A 21,313-nucleotide genomic window follows, 5' to 3' on the forward strand; every position below is an offset into this window, starting at 1 on the left:
ACGTACCTACAGCTGTTCTCAGAATGCGTTTTACTATTCGATCCGAATTTAAAACAGAGTCTCCTTCCGTTTTTGTATTCCTACTGCACTTATATAAAACTCTGCTTTTTAAAGATGCTGGAACACTATGGATAACTTAGACTTAATTCTCTATCTTCTGCGTCCAGACCGGCTCTGGGGCCCACCAATGGGTCCCGGGGTCCTTTCCCCCGGGTGTAAAGCGCTGCAGGGGCCGCTCACCCCATCTACTGCCGAGGTTAAGAACCTGAGTGGCTCAGATTTTCGTATTTTAGTATCTGTTTCATCCGTAACCTTGTTTTGTGAACAGAAATGTTTGTGTTGCTCAGTAAGATACGTTACAAATTATCACACATCATGGAGGCGGAAATAATTGTAATAATAGATGATGAGAATGTGATTTGAATTGAACTGAGTTAGTACTGGGTTCAGTGCAAAGCTTCATTCGTACACCTCTCGAAAGTAAGTGCCGTTAAAACGCAGTCAGTCATATTTTTATCTGTACCAGACTGTACAGAAATAAATACACGATTACTATGCACCATGTAATTGTATCGTGTCATAACTCTGAAGGTTGGGTTAGAACACATTTGTTTATAATTTAATCTCAATTATAAATAAATAGGGAGAGTTATTACGCTTGCAAGTATTAATACTTGATGTACCAATATTTCTGAGCGCGAATTATAATAAAATTCTTACTTCACTGTCCCTGTGTCTGTCGATTGTATATGCCTTTCTATTTCTTGTAGCCATGGGGAACACTGTACCCCATAAACAAATAAGGGGGGGATAACGCTCCCCACTTTGTGATTGTAGCAGTTTATAACTCCTGTAAAATTTGTATACATGAGTATCGATTTGCTTTCAGACACATATATGCCTAATTTTATTTCCTTAAAGTAAGTTTCAGGCTCATTTAAGACAAGAATTTACAAATAACACTTTTGTCAATTGTTAAAAAAAATATTACCTGTAAATTCTTATTTTAAGGATGTCGCAAAATAAAAGGGACAACAGTAACCAGTCATTAGCATTTTATTTCATTATTTAATAACGAATCTCATCTGTATTTGTTGATACTGTTTTTAGATACATTAACTTTAGAACATTATCTAATGACGGTACCACATAAATTACAGAATTCAAGTTACATTGAGGCGTCAGTTACCAATATGACGTAAGAATAGTTGCGTAGCCGCCATATTTTTTCGGAAGAAATGCCTACTAAATATCATGTACTTTTCAAATACGTGTCACAGTGCATATCAGTAGTTTTCCATTTTCTAATGAAAAACCACTTGTCAGATTCAAACATAACTTAGCACGTGAAGTCTATGATTAGCTAAGACAACTAAGTGAACAAAACGACTGACTAGGACTTAGACTATGAGGTTCCAATTTTCGTCAAGAGCAGGACTTTCACTCTTCGTCACCAGACCAGTTCCTGAGGCTAATTTACCTAATACCCAAATCTTACCAGGTTCACTTCACTCAGGAATAAATCGACTTGGCGTGAAACTGTCAATTCATCTTCGTCTAGTGCTGAAGGTTAAGAAAACGCGGCTTCTTACGTTTAATCTCCCAGTACATTCTAATAACTTGGGTATAGTTTTACGAAAAGCCTATGCTAAGTGTTATCTGAGGATTTTATTTTTATTCACACTGGTCAGAGGCAGGCTTCACATAACAGCATAAGTTATTTATATGAAATTCTTTAAAAAATACACTAAATTAAATAAAAATTATACTTCTTAATCATATAACATGTTACTCGTCATATAAGCATTGTTACAACGTGCGTTCTGTAAAAATTAAATTGTATTATGTGAATAAATTTGTGAGGCATGAACACGCTTAAGACATACCGTATAAATGATAATATTAAAATGGTTCTAAGACATGACACACGAAGTTTTGTTCTGGGTTGAATTGACATAACTTCTAATTCCAGACGTTTCTGAACATCTTAATGAACCTTCTGGTTCTATAAAAGCAAATAATCTTTTTGACTAGCTAATTAACTACATTCTTTTTTTTTTCAAGGAAGACGCTGCAGAGTTAGTAGATTTGTTGGCTGTTTGTAAGTTGGCCGATTAAGTTTATACACTGTAGATACGTTTTATGTGAATACTATCTCTGTAACTAGTGATACAAATTATTGTATTTTATAGGCTGTTTTACAGACAGCCGTGTAAGCATCGTATGGGTTCTTTTTATTTCTGATAATAGACAGTATTCATATAAAATACTCAATGATAGTGCTAAACCAACTCCATGATAGTCTTCCTTAAAAAACTGTTACTTAGCTTGACAAAAAAAGACTTTCCTTTGCGGTAGCTGAGGATTTGTTGCTGTCTGGCACTAGACTCCTACACTCAGCTCAGTCCGCATTTTTACATCTTATTTATCCAAGATCTAGTTTCATTTAACCCATGCGTGTACTATTTCTCCATAGTGGTCTTTTGTGATATTTCGTTTAATCTTGTGTTCTAATTTCTTGCTTCCACTTACGTGTTGCATGCCCAGCCCATGTTCAATTATTTAATCACTCTATCAATATCCGGTGAACCGTACGAACTATAAGACAGTGCTTATGTACGTGTCTCCATTCTCTGCTTACTTCTCTTACATCGCATTCAAATATTCTGACAATCATTTTCTTTCTGTCTTTAGAAACATTGACACAAAAATTTATAAACAATTTACTCATTTGTAGGATTTGAGGTTTTCACGGTGTAAATTGAAGATGGCTGTCTTCAATTTACAATTTTGTTTATTTAATAAAATGTGTCTGAATACGTCAGAATATGTGCTACACTGTACCATAAAACAGCTGATGATGTGTTTGTAGAAATATTTGTGTAACTGCAGCAGAAATGCTAGTTCTGTAGCCGAAACTTCCAATTTGACTCCCGATAAATTAAGATCTAACATCTTCAAAACTCCTGATGTCGTAGATTATGAGATGAACGGTGTGCTAAATAATATGCCGATGATACAAGCGTTTTACAACAAGCGAGGAGAGGTTCGTCCTCTTCAGTTTGATTGAATATAATATTGAAGAAATGCAGTAATGGTTCCATGAAACGTCGTTTCCTTATGCTTGTTGCTTGCATCGTACAATGAAGAAGGTAGTTCCTGCTATTACCAGTAGAACGACAATTCCACCAATTGCAATCCCAACGATGGCTCCAACAGACAACCCCTCGTCTTCCACAGTCTGATTCGGTTCAACTGAAACAATTTAAACTGTAATCATTCTTTTATTCTTATGGAATTTATGATCGCTGTATCAACCGCATAGTCTAAATAGAGCCAAGTGATACGTGGCCGATTACATCTTATCGACGACTTTCCAATGGTAGCTGTAAAACTGAATTTAACGTCAAATGAGATGAGATGATGATAAATGATGACGAAGAACTTGAAAGGAGGTGGTCGTAACTTGTTCAAACATATTATCCTGGTATTCGCTAGTCAAATTGGTCTGATATAACAATTATATAAATCAGTTTGAAAGTATATTGCTATGATAAAATGTCAGTAGTTAAGAAAAACCTATAAATACATCTGTACCAAATTTAATTACTGTAGAACTTGTTCTTGTTTAGAAAAAATGTACCTTAATATGACAAAATTAACACTGCCGAAATAGGTGTTATCACCTCCCCTCAAAACGCAAAGATCCAGAGTATGAGGAAGTAATAGAAGGAAGGAGAAAATGTAATAATGAGGAATTTTATAATCTGGTTTTTGCAATGATTAAATCAGAAAGGCTGATATAGTGAAATTTTGGTCGGAAAACTTCAAGAGAGGAGAACGCTTGGTAGATTAGCGGATAATGTTGAAATAAATCTTAGAGAAATTGGGTGGGAAGGTGTGGACTAAATTCATGTGGCTAAAGTTACGATTCACTCTCGTAACACTAATGAACCGCCGGGTTCCATAAAGACGTGAAGTTTCCAAATTCGTGAAGCGTAGGCGTACTACCTACTATCTCAAACACGCTCACATATTGTTTGTAATGTATTAATTTGTTATTTGTATTAATTATTAACTTAAAATTACACGCTTACTTTTGGCGGTATCGACTATTTTCGTTATGCAGTGATACAATATTACAAAAATTTATGTGTGGGCAGCACAAAACATCGGCGTGCCGCGTATTCAGAACCGCTGGATGGAGTTTTGGATCTTCTTTCATATTGAAACATTCCGAAGGGAAATTTTCTCATATAAGTGGAATTTTTCATTTTAAATGCTCAGCATATAAACTTAGCTAAAAGACAAACGTGATATATGAATATCGGACATCGATAGGAAATATGATTATACTGTCCATATTGTGTAATACAATTCATTAAATAATTCCAAATCTGTGGCTGGCTTTAAATTGTGACTTGAAAACAGTCGTAAATGACACAGTTTTATTTGAAGGCCTGGAAGCACTAACATTTCTAGCCAGAATTTATTTGGTGAGTGAAACGATCATTTCCCGCTACATCTTGTTAAAATTATTTAAGACTTTTTTTCAGTCGGCCAATTTTTAGTGATTAAGGACTTGGTCGTTTGATAGGCCATTCTATTAAATTGCTTACCATTTCTCCTTAACGTAATAAAGTCCTGGTCTTCCTGCTTCTTTCCTTGAAGCTTTGCCACACAAGTCCACTGTCCTTCGTCTTCAGCAGTCCCCGACACTATTCTCAGCCCACACTCACCCTTCTCTAAGCCTTCTGCTTCATATCCGTAGTGGCCCAGCACCGCGTTGCTGTCGGATATAAAGAGGAGTTGAATCTTCTTATCAAAGTCTGAATCAAAGAATTTTGTAACAGTGTGTTTTGGTAATAATGGATTGTTGAGATTCGTGGTGAAAATAATCGACGGAAAAGTTCTCTCGTCCACGTTCAAGAATCCCATTAATTAAGATGTGCCCATACTAGTGGCGGAGCGTTTATATTAGGCACAAGAGTCCGGCCAACGCTTTGAGAAACTAAAAACAAAAAGTCTTGATTTCGTAGCTCAGAGGTACCCCATGCACTGAAACACAGCAGAACCGAACGGATGAAGTGCGTCGTTAACAAGCTCGAATTATGCAGGATTTGAGGTTTTCACGGCGGTGAGCTTAAAGATGTCTATCTTCTGGGTTGTTGCGCCGTGCAGTCTGCTAGAAGTTTACTGACGTTTCAGAGGTCCTTGCTGCCTCACGGCGCAACAACCCAGAAGACAGCCATCTTCAAGCTCCAATTAGTCCATGTTAGATACCTTGTTCAGACTTACATTCTCCGTGACCGGTGGCAACAATTTTCTTGTCGATTCAACAAAAGTTATACCACCTACCTGCCGCCTGGTACAACATTAAATCCTTTGCCATCTGGACGAAGGAAGCGACAGTATTGCAGAGGTCTACCCAAAGGTACTGAGTAGCATTTTAGAATTGTAGGTTCGCTAGAAAGGACTAGCTCCTTTTCCAAGCTTATAACTTCACTATCTGTAAATGTAAACAAAAAGAATTATGTAATAGATGTATTCTCATATAGTAATGAAACCGGTTATTATTATTTACATAATTATGCTTTGTGGCATCATAATTTAAAATGTATCTGCTCGGCCTTCTATTGACACTGTGAACTAAACATAAGCTGCAAATTTGATTTGTTTCCATTGAAATATAACAAAAAAATTTTGAATATCTTTGCTTTAAAAAATTAAGCCTACAGCATATCCACTATCCGACAATTGAATAACCAAGTACTTAGCTTACTGGATGGCTAAGTAACTAAGTGATTAACTAATAAAACCAAATGTCGCAATTGAATGCTTTGTATACAGAAGTCTCGGGCTGAATTCTCAGTCCAGATAAAGGCTATCGTAACTGAGACCTTTTCGTAATTTTTCCCAGTCCTTCCAACGAAATATTAAGACAATACCCTAAAATAGGCCACCATGGCTTCCCTCCACAACCTTCCAGTTTATAATTTACAATAATTCAGCCATTCACAGTGTACAATGTATTCAGCTGACAAACCGTCGTTATATACACAAAGATACATAACCAAGTAACTGAATACGAAACTAACACATCAGCAGTATACTGACTGGCTGCTCGAATAACCTAACTTTATTGCGCAAGATCCTCTTTGAGCTTAAAAAAAGAAGTTATTTCTACTTACTATCGAGGATTATAATACGTACATTGAGTTTTACCTCCACTCCTCTTGGATACAAACACGTTCGTAACATGACGGTTTCAGAAAATTGGGTCTGTCGGTCAATGATGTAATTAAATGAAACATTAAAACTGTACAAAGAAACATAATAAGAACCACAACAGTAGCGAAAGTCATCACTTATATTGTATTACTCGCTGCCGTCATCGCAGTCTCGCGAGTGGAACTGTTAATTCAACCATGTGACTCTATCGAAAAACCTAAGCGTGAAAGGCAAAATGTACGCCTACATTAAAAATGCCTCGCTTTGCATATTTCGTTATGTAGTACTATTATAGATACAAATTCACCTGAGACTTCTACTATGATGGGTACTGCGTGGTCTTCCTCAGTACTGCCCAGGATTCCCAGGTGACATATCCACTGTCCCCGGTCCACAGTTATGTTGGCCCTAGACACTGATAGGCTGCAGACTCCCGACTGCAAGGTGTCATCGTACTGAAATAATCGAGGCGAGAACGTCTCTGGCAGCCCATCTAGAGGAACCGGCTGGGTGCTGTATGGGATATGCAAGCCGGTGGGGTGGCGAAACCAGCAGTACTCCAGCGAGTGCTGGGCCTTGCATGACAAGCGTACCTCCGATCCATTCTGCACAACTGTCAGGGCTTCAGTCCCCACATCTGGATCTGAAAGTTGCGACGGTGTGTCAGATGGTGATTTTGCTAGACATTTATCCAGTCATCTACCTGCGTACCTGTATGTGTTTTATAACAACGACAAAACATATATACGGGGGTCCAAAAGTAAGGGCACAATCTGGATAAAAACGCACATGAGTTGGTTTTGTACTTGCGACTCTGAATTTAATCAAATTACTTCTCATGCCTGTCCTTATAAATATCTTTACAAACACATACATACTGTTTTACTTTAACTTTTCAAAATGACCGTCTTTCATGTCTATATAAGTTTACAGCTTGGGATAGTCAGTGTATTACAGTACCATTTGATGTGCCGCTGTTACGGTCTCACAGTGGAGCAGTTGCTGGAATATGTAACTTCGGCTCTCGGCGATGAGCAGCATCGATTGTTGATAATTATCTGTTTCGACAACTATTTTAATTGCCATCTTTAGGGAGAATATGCTGTGGTTGGGCGTGTGCAGTTGGAAACTGCTATGTTTGCCAAATTTTTGGATATTTCTCAACACCCGAAAAGGTTCATCACCGAGAGCCCAAGTGACACATTGAACTCTAGTCGCGAAAACCTAAAGACAAGCTGGTTGAACGCTTTTCCTTCTGTGTTTTCTTTGGGGTCTCATTACTGTCTAGTTTATTCACCTATCACTTTCGTTCTGTCCATTCATACAGCCAGGCATCTTGAAGGTGGCATGGGTGTAAAGCTTCACTCACTTTTAACCTCAGCATCAGCAGATGAGTCGCGTGTTTCATGGTCCGGTCCCTTTACCACTTTTGTCTCTTCCTGAATTCCTGAACTTCAAAGGTACAACACCAATGGAATCAAACTAGACGGGAAAAAAGAACCCACCATTGGCGCACAATTGCACCTACCTTCAGTAGCTGACACGTTGAGAAATCCGTGTCTTCTTGTCGCCCCAACTGTCACTGAACATTCCCACCAGCCCTTGTCTGCTTCTTGTAGTTGGTGAATCGTCAGGCCACAGTCTCCATCATTGAAGCCATCACCGAAGTAGCTGTAGTAGGCATTCCCTACGCCTTCAGCCGGAAGAAGAACTTCTCCGTCAGGCCGCGTAAAAGTGCAGTCTGTTACGGGTCCTAGGGGTATTCTACAAAGTAGGTCCAGGCCCCCTCGAAACCTTTCCGATTCCGATACACTCACGTCAAAATCTCCTGCATCAGATATGTTGTAATTATGATTAGAAATGTTATTGGGTTTTATAGGCGCGTTTAAAAAATATATCGAAAATATGTTAGAGAGAAGAAGATAAATCACAAACGTACGTCTTGTCAGGCAAATATTCGAACACAACAGGTAGATATAAGTCGAGACTATTTTCCTTACCTTTTATAACTTTGATTTCCTGTATAAATTTGTCCTCAGTTAGTTTTCCATTCATTCCAAAAACGATTGTCCATTTGCCGTTATCGGCGTCAGTAACGATGTCTTTTGTATAATTGCAAGCTAACTCACGCTGAACTAATTCTTTATTTGGATTCCAAATTTCACAGTATTTGCTGTTTGACCGTGACATGGACACAGTACCCGTCTCACCGAAAATCCATTCTATTGGAGGTCTCGGTCGTGTATCAATATTCTTCAGCACTGAAAGAGACAATGATGCTGACTTATGCTATGTTACACGTAGATATCGATACGTTTCTTAAAAGTCCCCGTTAAACAAAAATTAATTTAACGAAATTAAAATTCCTTAATTTAAAGAGAACAGTTGGGATTAGGGTGATATGAGACTAATCATGCGTAGATAATAGTAAAGAAAGATAATTATATAACGCACGCGTAAGAATGTGTAAACGCGTATTACCTAACAGTCAAGTGGGGATTAGTATGATTATTGTGATGTGGACAAGACAAGAATTATAAGTGAAATTTCACTGCTGTTCAGAATATAATACGATTAATACAACGAAAATGGCGACAGGCTCTGCGAGGGCGCGAGGAATTGTGGATATAACTGGGAATTATCGATTATTCATTACACATAACCTGTCGAGAAAGGAATAATAAGTAAGATTTGAGGTTCGACGACGGTGAGTACGAAGATGGCTGCCTTCTGGGTTTTAGCACATTATTGCCGACGTTTCAGAGGTCCTTGCTGCCGGCATCATCGTCGCTCATTGCCCTGATGATAGAGGCAACAATCACCTCTGAAACGTCGGTAAACGTCTACCACATTACACGGCCTAACAACCCAGAAGACAACAATCAGTATACTCACCGCCATGAGAACCTGAAATCTCACGTCCTTCATCTCTCTTATGTCCTGGTATTTTATTAGGTCTGGTTTGTTTTCAACCGCTCTTAATCTATGTTTTTATCTGAATAAGGGACTGAATTTTAGATTTATATAAAACTGACAAAATTATTGGTTTGAATTTGATTTCTGGACTGTATGATAAAACAAGCATTTCATGAATTTATTTTACTCCAAGTTTAACATTGAATAACATTTATTATTATTATTATTAAAATTAAAAGGCGGCTAAAGTTCTAAACGTTTTAAAATTATTTATTATTTATTTCACTAATTAAAACGTAATTGCTACTTGATAAAGGGTTGGCGAGAATCTACTGTATTACTTAATTGCTTTACTTGTTTTTGTAGAAAAATGTTGGGATTACGATGTCATGCCATTATGTTTATGTGTTATGTGTCTGCCGAGCTATTTAACAAGTTACATCATGACACTGAGGCCATTTCACTTTCGTTTGAATGTTCTGTCGTTAATAATAGAATGGCATCTCAAGTCTGCGAACTGCTTGCTTCATAGGTATTGTGTTTAAGAATACTTACATGTCACTGTCACTTCGAATTCTGTGTACACATACGCGCTGTCGCTCGTTACCTCAAGTTTCCATTTGCCTGCATGTTGGTCGGTCACACCATCAACCTTAACTCCGCATTCATCTGAAAATCACGTTTATAATTCACGAAGTGAAAATTAAAACGTACAGAACTATAATTTTACTTGTTGATTTATACAGATGTGAAACATAGTCTTTTTTTTTAATGGGTGCGGAACAGACATTGAGAACCTTCAAGAACAAAGTACTGAGAATAAATGTGGCTGTCTTCTGGGTTGTACTTCTCAGATGTTGGAGGCAGCAAACACCTGTGAAACGTTGGTAAACTTCTACCAGACTACAAGGCTCAACAACCCAGAAGACAGCCATCTTCAGACTCGCCGCCGTGAAAACCTCAGATCTCAAAGTCCCGAGAAAGATATTTGCACCCAAGAGAGAAGCACAAAAAGTTAGATAATAAAGAACCTCGCCGAATATTTTTAGATTATATAGTTCCACTTTATTTGCCGCTATATACGTTGTACCATCGAAACAGGGATATTACATACAAAATATGTTACTTGTTCTTTCAATCCCAGTGAGATTTGTTTAATTTAGATATTTTGACATAATAATGGGATTTGGAATTAATGCATCTCATGCTTACCAAAGGAAGATAAATCTAGGTACCTAACCTAACGAAATTATGAAAATTTACCTTCTGCTCCCCAGTAATTTGGAGACGACACTGAAGAACCTGATACAAGATCCTCGCTTGTGCCATTCGGATAGAAGACGACGCAATTCATTGTGTCGTCAAAAGAACCTGCCATTCGCAGATACACATTCTCATTTTCAATCACTGTTACTTCATTGTTAGGGAAAATACCTGTAGGATAAATATGCTTGTTGAATGAAATTTATTCTTTCAATCATACAAATTTAATTAACATTAACAGTTGATTTCTTAAATCACAACATAGAACAACGTAAGGAATAGAAAGTTCAGGAAGAGAGATTTCATGTAATAAAGATAAAGAATTTGAGGTTTACGTGGGATGAAATTAACTAGTTTGAGGCCAATTATTTATCTCCATTCTTCTTCATAACTGGCATGCACAATGGACGTTTTTACAATGCACAGTATACATTTAAAGTAAGAAAACCGTTACAAATTATAATTTCTTACCAGTATAGAGAAAAATATTATATTTATTCTCCACGATGCCTCCACCTGCGCCATTAGCATTTAATACGTAGACCCCACTCAATTGTTCGCTGAGGATTTCGACTTGAAAATTGCAGAAAGGATATATTACAGCATTAGGAAAACTGCATTTCTTGTGGGGCGGAGGCGTTGTCCTGGGCTTGTACGTGCAGTTGTCTTTGTCTGGTAGGAGCAATGTACATTCTGTTGCCACGTAAGAACTCCTGAAGATCTGCAGCCCACCCGTCGTGTAATTTGTTGTCACATCACCTTGACCTGAAACAAGAGTGAGAACTGGTTACCTCAGAGTAGATTATCAGCTGTGTGTACCATCTGCTTTAAGTTCGCATTGCTTTAACAGAGTGCATTTAGGTTAGCCCTCTGTATAGTAAGTTAAATGTACAAAGCTTTCTCTGTGCTTGGCGTATGAGAGAGTGGGAACGCATTTTATGATCAGAGGTAAATGGCGAGCTTCATGCACTGGCCACTTTACCCCCCTAGCGAAAGAACCCAAAACAGCATACCCCGAGGCTGCGTAAGCTCCAGAGTCGGTCCGGACGAGGTGTCCAAAATGAAAATTGGTGCCTCTGTCGGGAATCGGACTGCAGCTATTTAGCCTGTAAGCTAGTCAGTATATTTACTAAGCCATGCCAATTCGCCTCTTTTTGCGGTAGTAACAGCTATTTGATGGTCAATCAGCTCTAGCGGTGTAACTTCTCAATTTACTGTTACAAAATATGTTAAAAATTGGTTATGACACAAATATTCAAGTTCACAATCGACTCTGAAGTTTAATTATTCCGCTTTGCTCTTGTGGTGTGTGGTGAAAACTAGTCAAACTAATGAGACAGTAATAAATAACTGCATGCAATGTTCATTAACTTACAATTACGGCTGCAGGTACAATGAAAACTGGTTAACCACTTCAGGCTTAACCTTGAGATGCGCAGAAACCAAGGTATATTGTAAGACTTTGTTTGGTTCTTTTAACAAACAGCGGCTGATTCCAAAATTTTAATTAATTCACATATTAATTCTTAAATTTTATTATCCATTGTGTGTACATATTTTTAGCAAACAAAATCTCTGCCAGTGTATTAAACTGGCGAAAAAACAGTACATGTAAACCTAACTTTCAGTCTTCAGTTTAAAATTACTTATAAGTTGTCTTGTGTTTTAGCCCATTAGGCGTAAAAAAACTAATTTATCGTCATATTTAAACCTACCGTATACTACAGCAATAGAAAGCAGACTCGATCCGAGGACCAACCATTTTAGAATTATGCACCGCAACATATTTATGTGCTTCAGACCGCAATACTAAACCGAACCTAGAATTACTTCTTCGTGACTGATCTTACAGAACTTGAAATTAGGAAATAAATTCTGACGTGAAGCGTTATCTGATAACATATCAGCATTCAATTAATATTTTTATCAGCTTGAATATCTAATCTATTTCGGTAGCTACGATTAGCAATCTTTGTCAAACTCAACCAACAGAAATAAAATTAATTAAATTATTTTGGAAGTGCTCAAATGAACGTTTTTGTCTGTATATCAGAATTGGAGGCAAATGTCTCAGTTAATTGAAGACGTATCATGCCCCCAGGGGTGAAATTAACATACCTTATCAATTTAATTTTTAATACATTGTTGTAGGTAATACGAATTGTACTTGTCACAATTAACAAATCCAAATTAAATTATCCACATAACCTTGCTAATTGTTGGGCTCTACACACAGACCTGTTGCTAGACAAATGGCTTGTAATTGATTAGGGAAAGAGCCATGTCTCCAAACATGGACTGTACAAACTCCCGTTTGATACTATAATTCACCCAATGTCGCGGCGGAGTCATTATAAATCTTGCTCTGGATTTGGGAGGTCCCGGGTTCAAACATATGCCCGAAGACCGGCTAGACTTTTGTGAACATGGTATTAAACGTTCGAGTTCCATAAAAGGCTGGGGAATATTGGACTAGACCTGCAGCTATTTAAGAACAAGAGTACGTGTTAATGAACCCAGATACAATTCTATTTATTCAACGCTAATTAACTCTACGGATGCTATACTGCTTTCACTGTTAAACGTTCAAGAAGATAATTGATAGCACAGGTAACTTTGTATAGAGAATTAATTCTTTCACATGTATCTTATATTTTATACATACTGTATATGTATGATTGTTTGGCAAATAGAAGTTTTATATATTAATGGAATTTAAATTAATTCACGAATCATTGGTTTTGAATGTTTCTTTTCAGAAAAATTTTAGCAGTAAGTACAACTTTACTGACTCAATGCATGGGCATTTCAAGTAATATTAAACTTTCATGACAAGATAATTAGAAGGAACTGCATGCTGAACTATCCAATGAGTAATTTATTATCTGATGGTATATTATCAATTTATTACTTAATCACATAATTTCATTTCCGCGAAATCTATGCATTTGTTTTTAAGTAACAACATTTTTTTATACTCTCGTAAGCTTAAGATATGAATATATTTTGTAACTGTCGTTATCGTTTTGGTGTAAAATGAAACTTTCGGAAATTAATTTAATCTTAAAGATAATGCATAACTGAGTGTAAACATTGATTATAAATTTACGGTAAACAGTTTACAGGATGCGCAAATAGTAACTACAATTCCACAGGCATATAAAACGTAGTACAATTAGTCATATGAATCAATCACTGTGTCATTGTAGGACAGTGCGGCCCAATGACTGTATTTCAATGTCAATGCCGGCTGCCATTGGACAGCCATTTTTGCTCACATTCGACGTCATACCTGTCGATCGCGATGGCTCCATTAGTTTTTTAAATAAGTAGGTAAGTGAAGCTAAGGAAAATCGTTCAACTTAACCAAACTATTGCCCTGGGGGCTAACTCTTTACAAATTACTTCCCTAAAACGTATTGTTATTGGGACTGTGTATGTCAATATCCTTCAGTTACTTTCACGAACTTTTAATTGTGTGATAACATATAATTCCATTGTAAGATATACGACAAGAGAACTGTTATTAACGAAGACAACAAGTAGGCAAAATACATTGAGACAGTATCGATAAATTGACTTATACATTTGACTGTGCTACCAGGTAGAAAAGATTTAGGATGACCTAGAATTAGATGGAAAGCAAGTTTAACTTCTCACCTTCGGAACGGGATTAAAGTACCTACCCACTACCTGTGGAGAAAAGAACAACTGATAGACAGTAAAGCAAACAAACGAAAGATGTTTAAAATGGAGAGACAAAATGTTGTTCACCAATTAAGCCTATAAAAAAAATTGTATACAAGTACTCGAATGAATGCCACCGGGAAGAATAGAAAGCTGGAAATCACTTTTATGGTTTAAATTTGCCTGCTCTGAATCCAAATAAGCAGTTGTTAGCAGAGGTCGGAAAGACATGATGAAGAAAGAAATAAACTGCATCGTATAACACTGGTTTGAGAATTGACTTGCTCAATGAAAATGTCTCGACGTCTGTCTTTAGTGCAATTTAAAATGCGTCATAATTTATACTCAGAACTTTCATTTTGAGTGATGATTATTTTCAAAAGTCAATACATATTTAAATTCGTTGCCATATAAGACATTTTCCAACATGATTTAATTACTCGTAGAATTTCAAAAATATTCCATTTTGTATCTGTTTGTTTGTGGTGTTATAAATTTGAACATTTCTATCATTTTCACAAGAGCAAATGCGGTAAAGTGTGCACTCCTGTCCTCTATATTCACTCTTCAAAGTGAAAGTTTCTAGAACTTTATAGTTTACAGAAGAGCAAATGCTTCGGTAAAGTGTGCACTTCTGCCCTCTATTCTTACTCCAAAATTAGGTCTACAAAACTGTGCCCCAATTTTAATCTGTGACGTTTCAAACTTGGCTGGACGAGATTGTCAAAATTTGTGTTGGCATCAATGATTTGTGACTGTAAATGTAAACAAAAGAAAAGTTCATCTCGATATGCGGTACCTGAACGATAACGTATTCAATCGATTACTTGAAAAAGGTTTGTGACTACCTTCCGTATATATACACAGCACGGTGTAGTACAGGTAACCTTCAATTTAAGTAACATAATGATGTTAGTAATGCAGTAACTGTGGTCTGAGTAAGCATGCTCAAATGTTATATTGGAAATCACTTAAATTAGCACATTGTACTGCTTTTTCAGACAGTTGTGAATGAAAACATCATCAGAATGTCACAGGAGTCTAGTTCTGGATCTGGAAGTCATGAAACCCACAGTCCGAGTCTTTTAAACAATCTTCGTCAGTTTCGGTTTCAGAAGAAATCGCCGCCTAAAATAGAAATCAGTCGGTTAAATGGCATAGTCAGTAACGGCACACCTAGTAAGTAGAAATTACGTCTTCCTCTTCAACCTCATATCCATGACCATTGTTCTGTAAGCTTTCAGAAGTCTGTCATTAATTTTGTCTTTTATGTTCTCTTTTTCATTGTAGAGATTGTTGTTAGATTGAGTTTTGAAAATTATTTAAATACGCTATTTTCAAGGCGTTTTGATGATAACTCTGACTTTACAGTTATCTTCAACTTCAGAAAAAGAATTACAGCTCTCCCTTTAATGCTTGAATTTTAGGTGAAACAAATACGTGAAAGTATCAGAAAAAATATGCTGTCATGGCTGGCTATGAAACAACATTGAAGCAGTCACTTCCATGATTGATCATATGCTTTTTATATTCAATTTGGGTACTGTAAACACCTGACATGTAGCTTTGTTGGAGTTTTGATGATAACTTTGATTTTAAAATTATCTTCAACTTCAGAAAAAGAATTACAGCTTTCTAATGCTTGAATTTTAAGTGAAACAAATATCAGTCGAATATGCTGTCATAGCTGGCTATGAAACATCATTGAGGCAGTCACTTCCAGGATTGATCATATGCTTTATATATTCAATTTGGGTATTGTAAATGCCTGATATGTAGCTTTGTTTCACCAGTTCTTTCTGAGAAATACATATAATATTTGATCACAATTATTGCCCTGCTATGTTGATGCAGTTTCAGAGATAAGTGGTGTGTAGGGAGTGTATAACACACCATCAGTAATGCTTGTAAACACAGGGAAAAACTGTTGTAAAAATTTTCTATCTCAGAAAACACGATTATTGTACAATAGAACATAATATGATTTCTGTTGGAAGCTTTTTGAATATTCAAAACAGCTCACAGACCCCCAGTACAACCTTCATGTTGACCAAGGGGTCTGGGGACCCTAGGTTGAGAACAGCTGATTTTATATTATTCTAGATATGTTGAATAATCAGCTGAATAAATTGAGGGTGAGTAATTGGTGCCCTTCCAGATCATGCATCAGTGGTGCCAGACAGTATGTCAAGTGAGGAGTCTGTAGTGGTTCAACGCAAGAAGCCAGTAGCTTGCATTCAGGATAGTGAAGATTCTGAAGGTGAAAATGAGGTTGACATTGTCCTCAAAGAGAACAATCTGAAGTTTCTTGAAGATGCCTTCCCTTCATTAGATAAAATGGTAAGCATTATAATAATATACAAACTAGTGTTTGTTCTCAGCATTATATAGTGAAGGACCAGCAGCATGAATATAAATTATAGTGTTGGACTCTGTCCTAAATAATTTCATTCCAGTCTCTATTACCACATTATACTTTCCTAGGATGCATTTCATTATCCTCCCATGTCAAGACAATTTTTTTCTATCAAAATTTTTCTTGAATAACTTGGGCTTTTGTGCTGTATAATCTTATGGTTGTATGCCAACATTTTGGATGACTGTACTGCATCTATCTTCAGCATACAGTGAAACCACTACATGGCACAACACATTTCTTTAAAAATATCAGATTTACGATTAACTTATTATTTGACGTGTTTTATTTTATGTTATATATTTCTACCAGAGTTATCAATTGCCATGACACAAAACATTTCCATTCTTTTCTATCTTTCCATTAGACCTTATCTTTAATTTTTGTCCTCACATTCCCTCCTCCCTTCTCTATCTTTCATCACTCATTGTCTTCACCCTGAATCTGCAAACATTAAGATTCTATGTACATAGATGTATCATTGCAAGGAATGCATTTGGCTGCTTTAGACTTGTGTGTACAGGATACCCAGTTTGAATTTGAGCCAGGATGGTACAGAGTAAAGACAATATGAGCAGTTTCAGATATTTCACAAAAACTACTTGGCATTCCACACTTCTAGTGGCCATTGTTGGAGTTGCATTAATTACTTCTCTCACATGCTATAAACATTTCTTGAAGTCCCCTCTGCAATGATACAAGTTTCATTTCTGTATGTTTAGTTTTTATTAAATATTTGAAACCACTCATATCATTTGTGTTCACTGTGTACTTTGCATTATGCATTGTTGCCTAATCACAGTTGTTTGCCATCTTCTTAACTAAGTGTGCTTCTGTATAAAACTTTTGCAGTTGAAACAGCATTATTAAATAATTAAAGTATTTAGTAACAATTTGGCACCTCTTGATGTAGAGAACATTTTTTTTACTTTTGATACCTTCCAAGCTTGTACTTAACCTCCACGGTGGTCTAGCGATTAGAATGCTGGTCTTGTAATCCTGGGGTCCCAGGTTCGATTCCCGGCGGTGCCCGAATTTATAACTTGTGTTGGGCAAGGCCGTGGTTTAGGCAACGCGGAGTTTTCCTCCGGGGCTTCCCCATTTTCTCTGTGGCATCCCAACAATTACTCCATACATACAGAAGAAGGCAATGGCAAACCACATCTGTATCACCTGCCTAAAAAACATTTATGAACAGGTCCCAGTCGGAGAAAAGGATGGAAGGATCCTGTTCAAAATATGTTGTCAAGCTCCTGTACAGGAGACGGGGTAATAAAGAAGAAGAACCGCCTTGTACTTAAATTATCAGTCTGTTCTCTATAATGTAATAATCAGTAACTTAAATGGTGACATTTGCAACTCAGGTGCTGCAGGATGCACTGGTATCTAGCAGCTGGAGTGTAGAAACAGCAATGGCACTCCTTTGTGAAGGCAGTTCAGTTGGAGACAAAAAACGTTCTGCTAATGTTCGGACACGCAAGAAAGGTAATATTGCGTGATATAAAAACAACTTACACTGAAATTAACCAGACAGGATGTTTACATCAAATCAAGCATTTTCCATATTCATAACTTTTTAATCTTTATACATTATTTCCACGTGGTACATAAAAGGAGTGCACAATAGGGTGGTCGTTTTCATCTGTCCATTTGCGTATTCCTTGTCTGAAACTACTCAGCAGATTTAGATGAAATTTAATAATAAGAATCTTCCACTAGAAATGGAATAATTTAATTTCATGCTTTGAGATCAATCATAACTCCTATTTGATACAAAATTCAGATTGGAAATATTCAAAATTGTTAGAACCATAACAAAAGATTTTTAAAGCATAGATCTTATTAAAATCTATAATTTTTAAACTAATAAGTAGATGATTAAATAGCAAACAAAAAGTGTAGTAATGTAATGATTTGTTATGGTCTGTGTGCTGTTGTGTAGGGAAGTGTGATTTTAAATCCAAAGTTATTCATAATATGCTTAAAAATAAAATAATTATGAAAATACAAACAATGCAAAATAATGCCATCTCTCTGTCCTGTTTTCTGCTATCTAAGAGGAATTATTATCTAATTTCATATAAAATATTGTGACGTTGACACCTCGACTATTGCTATGGGCTCTTTGTCAACCTTGATTTATTGAGAATCAGTTCACAGAGTCTACACATACAGGCAATTATCCTAATACAGTTTCTAGGTCTCTGTCTCTACACATGACACAACACACACACACACACACACACACACACACACACACACACACACTTCTCTCACACACCCATCCTACTCCCCAAGCTTGGCGCTCTCCGCACACGCACACAGCCCTCGGTCCGTAGCACCGCACTGGACACGCTGGCTCTGCAGCCGCCACAGTCCACAAACCCGGTGCTCTCCACACACTTAGCCTTCAGCACCGCACTGGACAGACTCTGGCTCCTCAGCCACAAACAGTCCACAAACCTGGTGTTCTCCACATGCAGCCTTCAGCTCTCAGCACCCCCACTGAACACATGCTGGCTCTTTAGCCGCCATGGTCCATGAACCCGGTACTCCTCACACGCAGACTTTGGCCCTCAGTACCCCACTGGACACATGCTGGCTGCTCGGCTGCCACAGTCCACAAACCTGGTGCTCCACACTCACAGCCTTTGGCTCTCACAGCACCACACTGTACACATGCTGGCTCCTCAGCTGCTCCCGTCCACAAACCCAGTGCTCCTTATACACACATAATCCTCAGCTCTCAGCGTCCCGCGAGACCGCTCGATGGCTCCTTGCTTTCACGCACTCAACACTCTTGTCAGATTACATTTCACTATAGACCCACACAAGACTTCACTCTGCTATTCCGCACTCTTCGCTTGATTTGCCAACCACTTGCTACACTCGGTGAGGGGCGACTCTTTATAGCTGTCAGCCCTTCTGTGGAATCTTCCAGACAAGGATCTTGAAGGTACGCTTACTTGAAAGTTCTGCTAAGGAGGGGAATACAGCATCTGGAACATTGTGTGGCAGCTACACCCACAGCCCGCATCCACTAGCTAAGGAGGGGAATTAGGCAACCCCTTCCCTCCAGTGTGAGCTGGCAGCTCTTTCAGTGCCATGTCACAATATATTCTGTTATACAGAGTGTGAGAATTTATCTGATCATTCAGAAACTAAAAATTAACTATACTGAAGGTAATTGCTTTTAATATTTGCTTTTATTTCTTGTTGAGCTAGTGTTTCTTCCGTGAGGTAAGAACACAGTCTTGTAAATATTAGGAAGTTCTTCCTACACACAATTTACATCCTTTAAATATACTAGCTCTTCCTTGTGTGAATTTATTTTGATTGACAAGATAAATAAAACAAACCTGTCACACCATCTCTTTGTGTCCTTCAGCAGTAGAAATGCTGTGTAATCATAGATATATGACAAACAGAAGAAGATGTCTTTAAATAGAAGTCAGCATGGAAGTGGATATAGGTTAAGCAGTCAATTGAGGAACATTTTCATAAATCCTTCATATGACTGATATTTTTGTTGCCACACGATTTTATTAATCTAGCAGGCATATTATAAATTTATATTTTCTTATGGCTATAGACAAGCATTGGTTTTAAAATTTACTTCCCTCCTGACTCAATATAAAAACATTACTTCTTCAAATATGGACTCAGTTCCTATGTATTTTCTGTACTGAGTTGTAATAGCTTTGACTTTTTCCTTTACAGCAAAACGGCGGCGCATAGATGACATTGAGGAAGACAGAGATGATGATGATGATGATAACCATAATCCATATGAGGATGAAAGAGTGTTTGATAGGTAAGTAAAGGAATGGACATTCACAACTTATGACTTTTGTTAATTCAGTATCAATATACTTTTCTTGTGTCTCTTACACAGTATTCTGCATGCATTGAGTTCTGACCTTTATCATAATAGAACAAAGAATTGAAACCCCTAACTGTGGGGATGCTGGCTGGACTTCTCCAGGATAAACTGTTTAGCATTATGCCAGTGTGGCATGGCCAGCTGGAATGTGTATAACATGCAACACATGGTTGGTAAAGGTTAAAATAATTGTGTAATAACATAGAAACACTTTGTAGTATTGAAAGAAGCCTAGAATATTTTGGAGGATGTATTGCCTCTGTCTTTAGGTAAAAGAACAAGAATTGGGCTTGGAGAGAGATTTGTACAAGAAGCAGTATAAATTATGTTCCAGGCTGAGTATAGAACAGGAAGGATGGGTACCATAAAAAATTTGGAAGATTTTTCCAATATTTACAGGTAGCCCTCGATTTACGCCGGGGATGTGTTCCTGGACGAACCGGCATAATCGGAATCGGCATAAATTGGAACGATTTTATAATGTAAATCAATGGGAAGTCAATGACATGCGTTCCCAGCACCCAAACATTGACGAGTAATATAATGGCATTACATGTATAGCTCTGAAATAGCCTAAATAAAATAAAGGAAATTAAAACAATATATTTTGTACACTTACAATCAGCAATGGCGTGATGATGCAGTGTTAGTTCTCTGACGAAGTCCGTGATTGAGGATCATCATGTTTTTTAAAGAAGACATGTAGTGTAGACTGTCATGATTTATTATTTCTTTCTTTGAAAATTTCACGATAAGGCCTCATGGATACCATAACGCTCCTCTTCACTGTAACACAAGAGCAAGCTCACATATGCAAAAGTTTGCATTTCACAAACAGCTTTTACCGATTCATCGATCTCATTGGAGCAAATTTGAGTTAACGAAACATACGTAATTGCAGAGATGACTGTATTTAT

At 37.3% G+C, this 21,313-nt stretch overlaps 2 protein-coding genes across 2 annotated transcripts in view; one reads left to right on the forward strand and one right to left on the reverse strand.

Annotated features, from left to right (window-relative positions):
- Window positions 1–1,038: 1,038 nt before the first annotated feature.
- LOC110832954 (uncharacterized) lies at window positions 1,039–12,267 on the reverse strand. The gene is made up of 10 exons (XM_022070448.2): window positions 12,126–12,267; window positions 10,882–11,175; window positions 10,411–10,581; window positions 9,703–9,816; window positions 8,232–8,492; window positions 7,760–8,059; window positions 6,539–6,874; window positions 5,359–5,509; window positions 4,620–4,789; window positions 1,039–3,255 (listed from the first exon to the last, which is right to left on the reverse strand). The coding sequence occupies exons 1-10, from the start codon at window positions 12,193–12,195 to the stop codon at window positions 3,119–3,121; spliced, it is 2,004 nt and encodes a 667-aa protein (XP_021926140.1). The 5' UTR covers window positions 12,196–12,267; the 3' UTR covers window positions 1,039–3,118.
- A 2,575-nt stretch (window positions 12,268–14,842) lies between these two features.
- The window catches only part of Etl1 (SWI/SNF-related, matrix-associated actin-dependent regulator of chromatin, subfamily a, containing DEAD/H box 1), a 30,012-nt gene continuing 23,541 nt past the window's right edge, over window positions 14,843–21,313 (forward strand). The window contains exons 1-5 of the mRNA XM_087351278.1: window positions 14,843–14,979; window positions 15,099–15,276; window positions 16,256–16,437; window positions 17,878–17,998; window positions 20,234–20,327. Coding sequence (XP_087207404.1) covers window positions 15,126–15,276; window positions 16,256–16,437; window positions 17,878–17,998; window positions 20,234–20,327 — 548 coding nt within the window. The 5' untranslated portion in view covers window positions 14,843–14,979; window positions 15,099–15,125. The remainder of the gene's footprint in view (window positions 14,980–15,098; window positions 15,277–16,255; window positions 16,438–17,877; window positions 17,999–20,233; window positions 20,328–21,313) is intronic.

This window comes from Zootermopsis nevadensis, unplaced genomic scaffold (assembly GCF_977971745.1).
Source record: "Zootermopsis nevadensis isolate Lab colony 2312 unplaced genomic scaffold, Znev_1.0 Znev_ptg000018l, whole genome shotgun sequence".
Lineage (NCBI taxonomy): Eukaryota > Metazoa > Arthropoda > Insecta > Blattodea > Termopsidae > Zootermopsis > Zootermopsis nevadensis.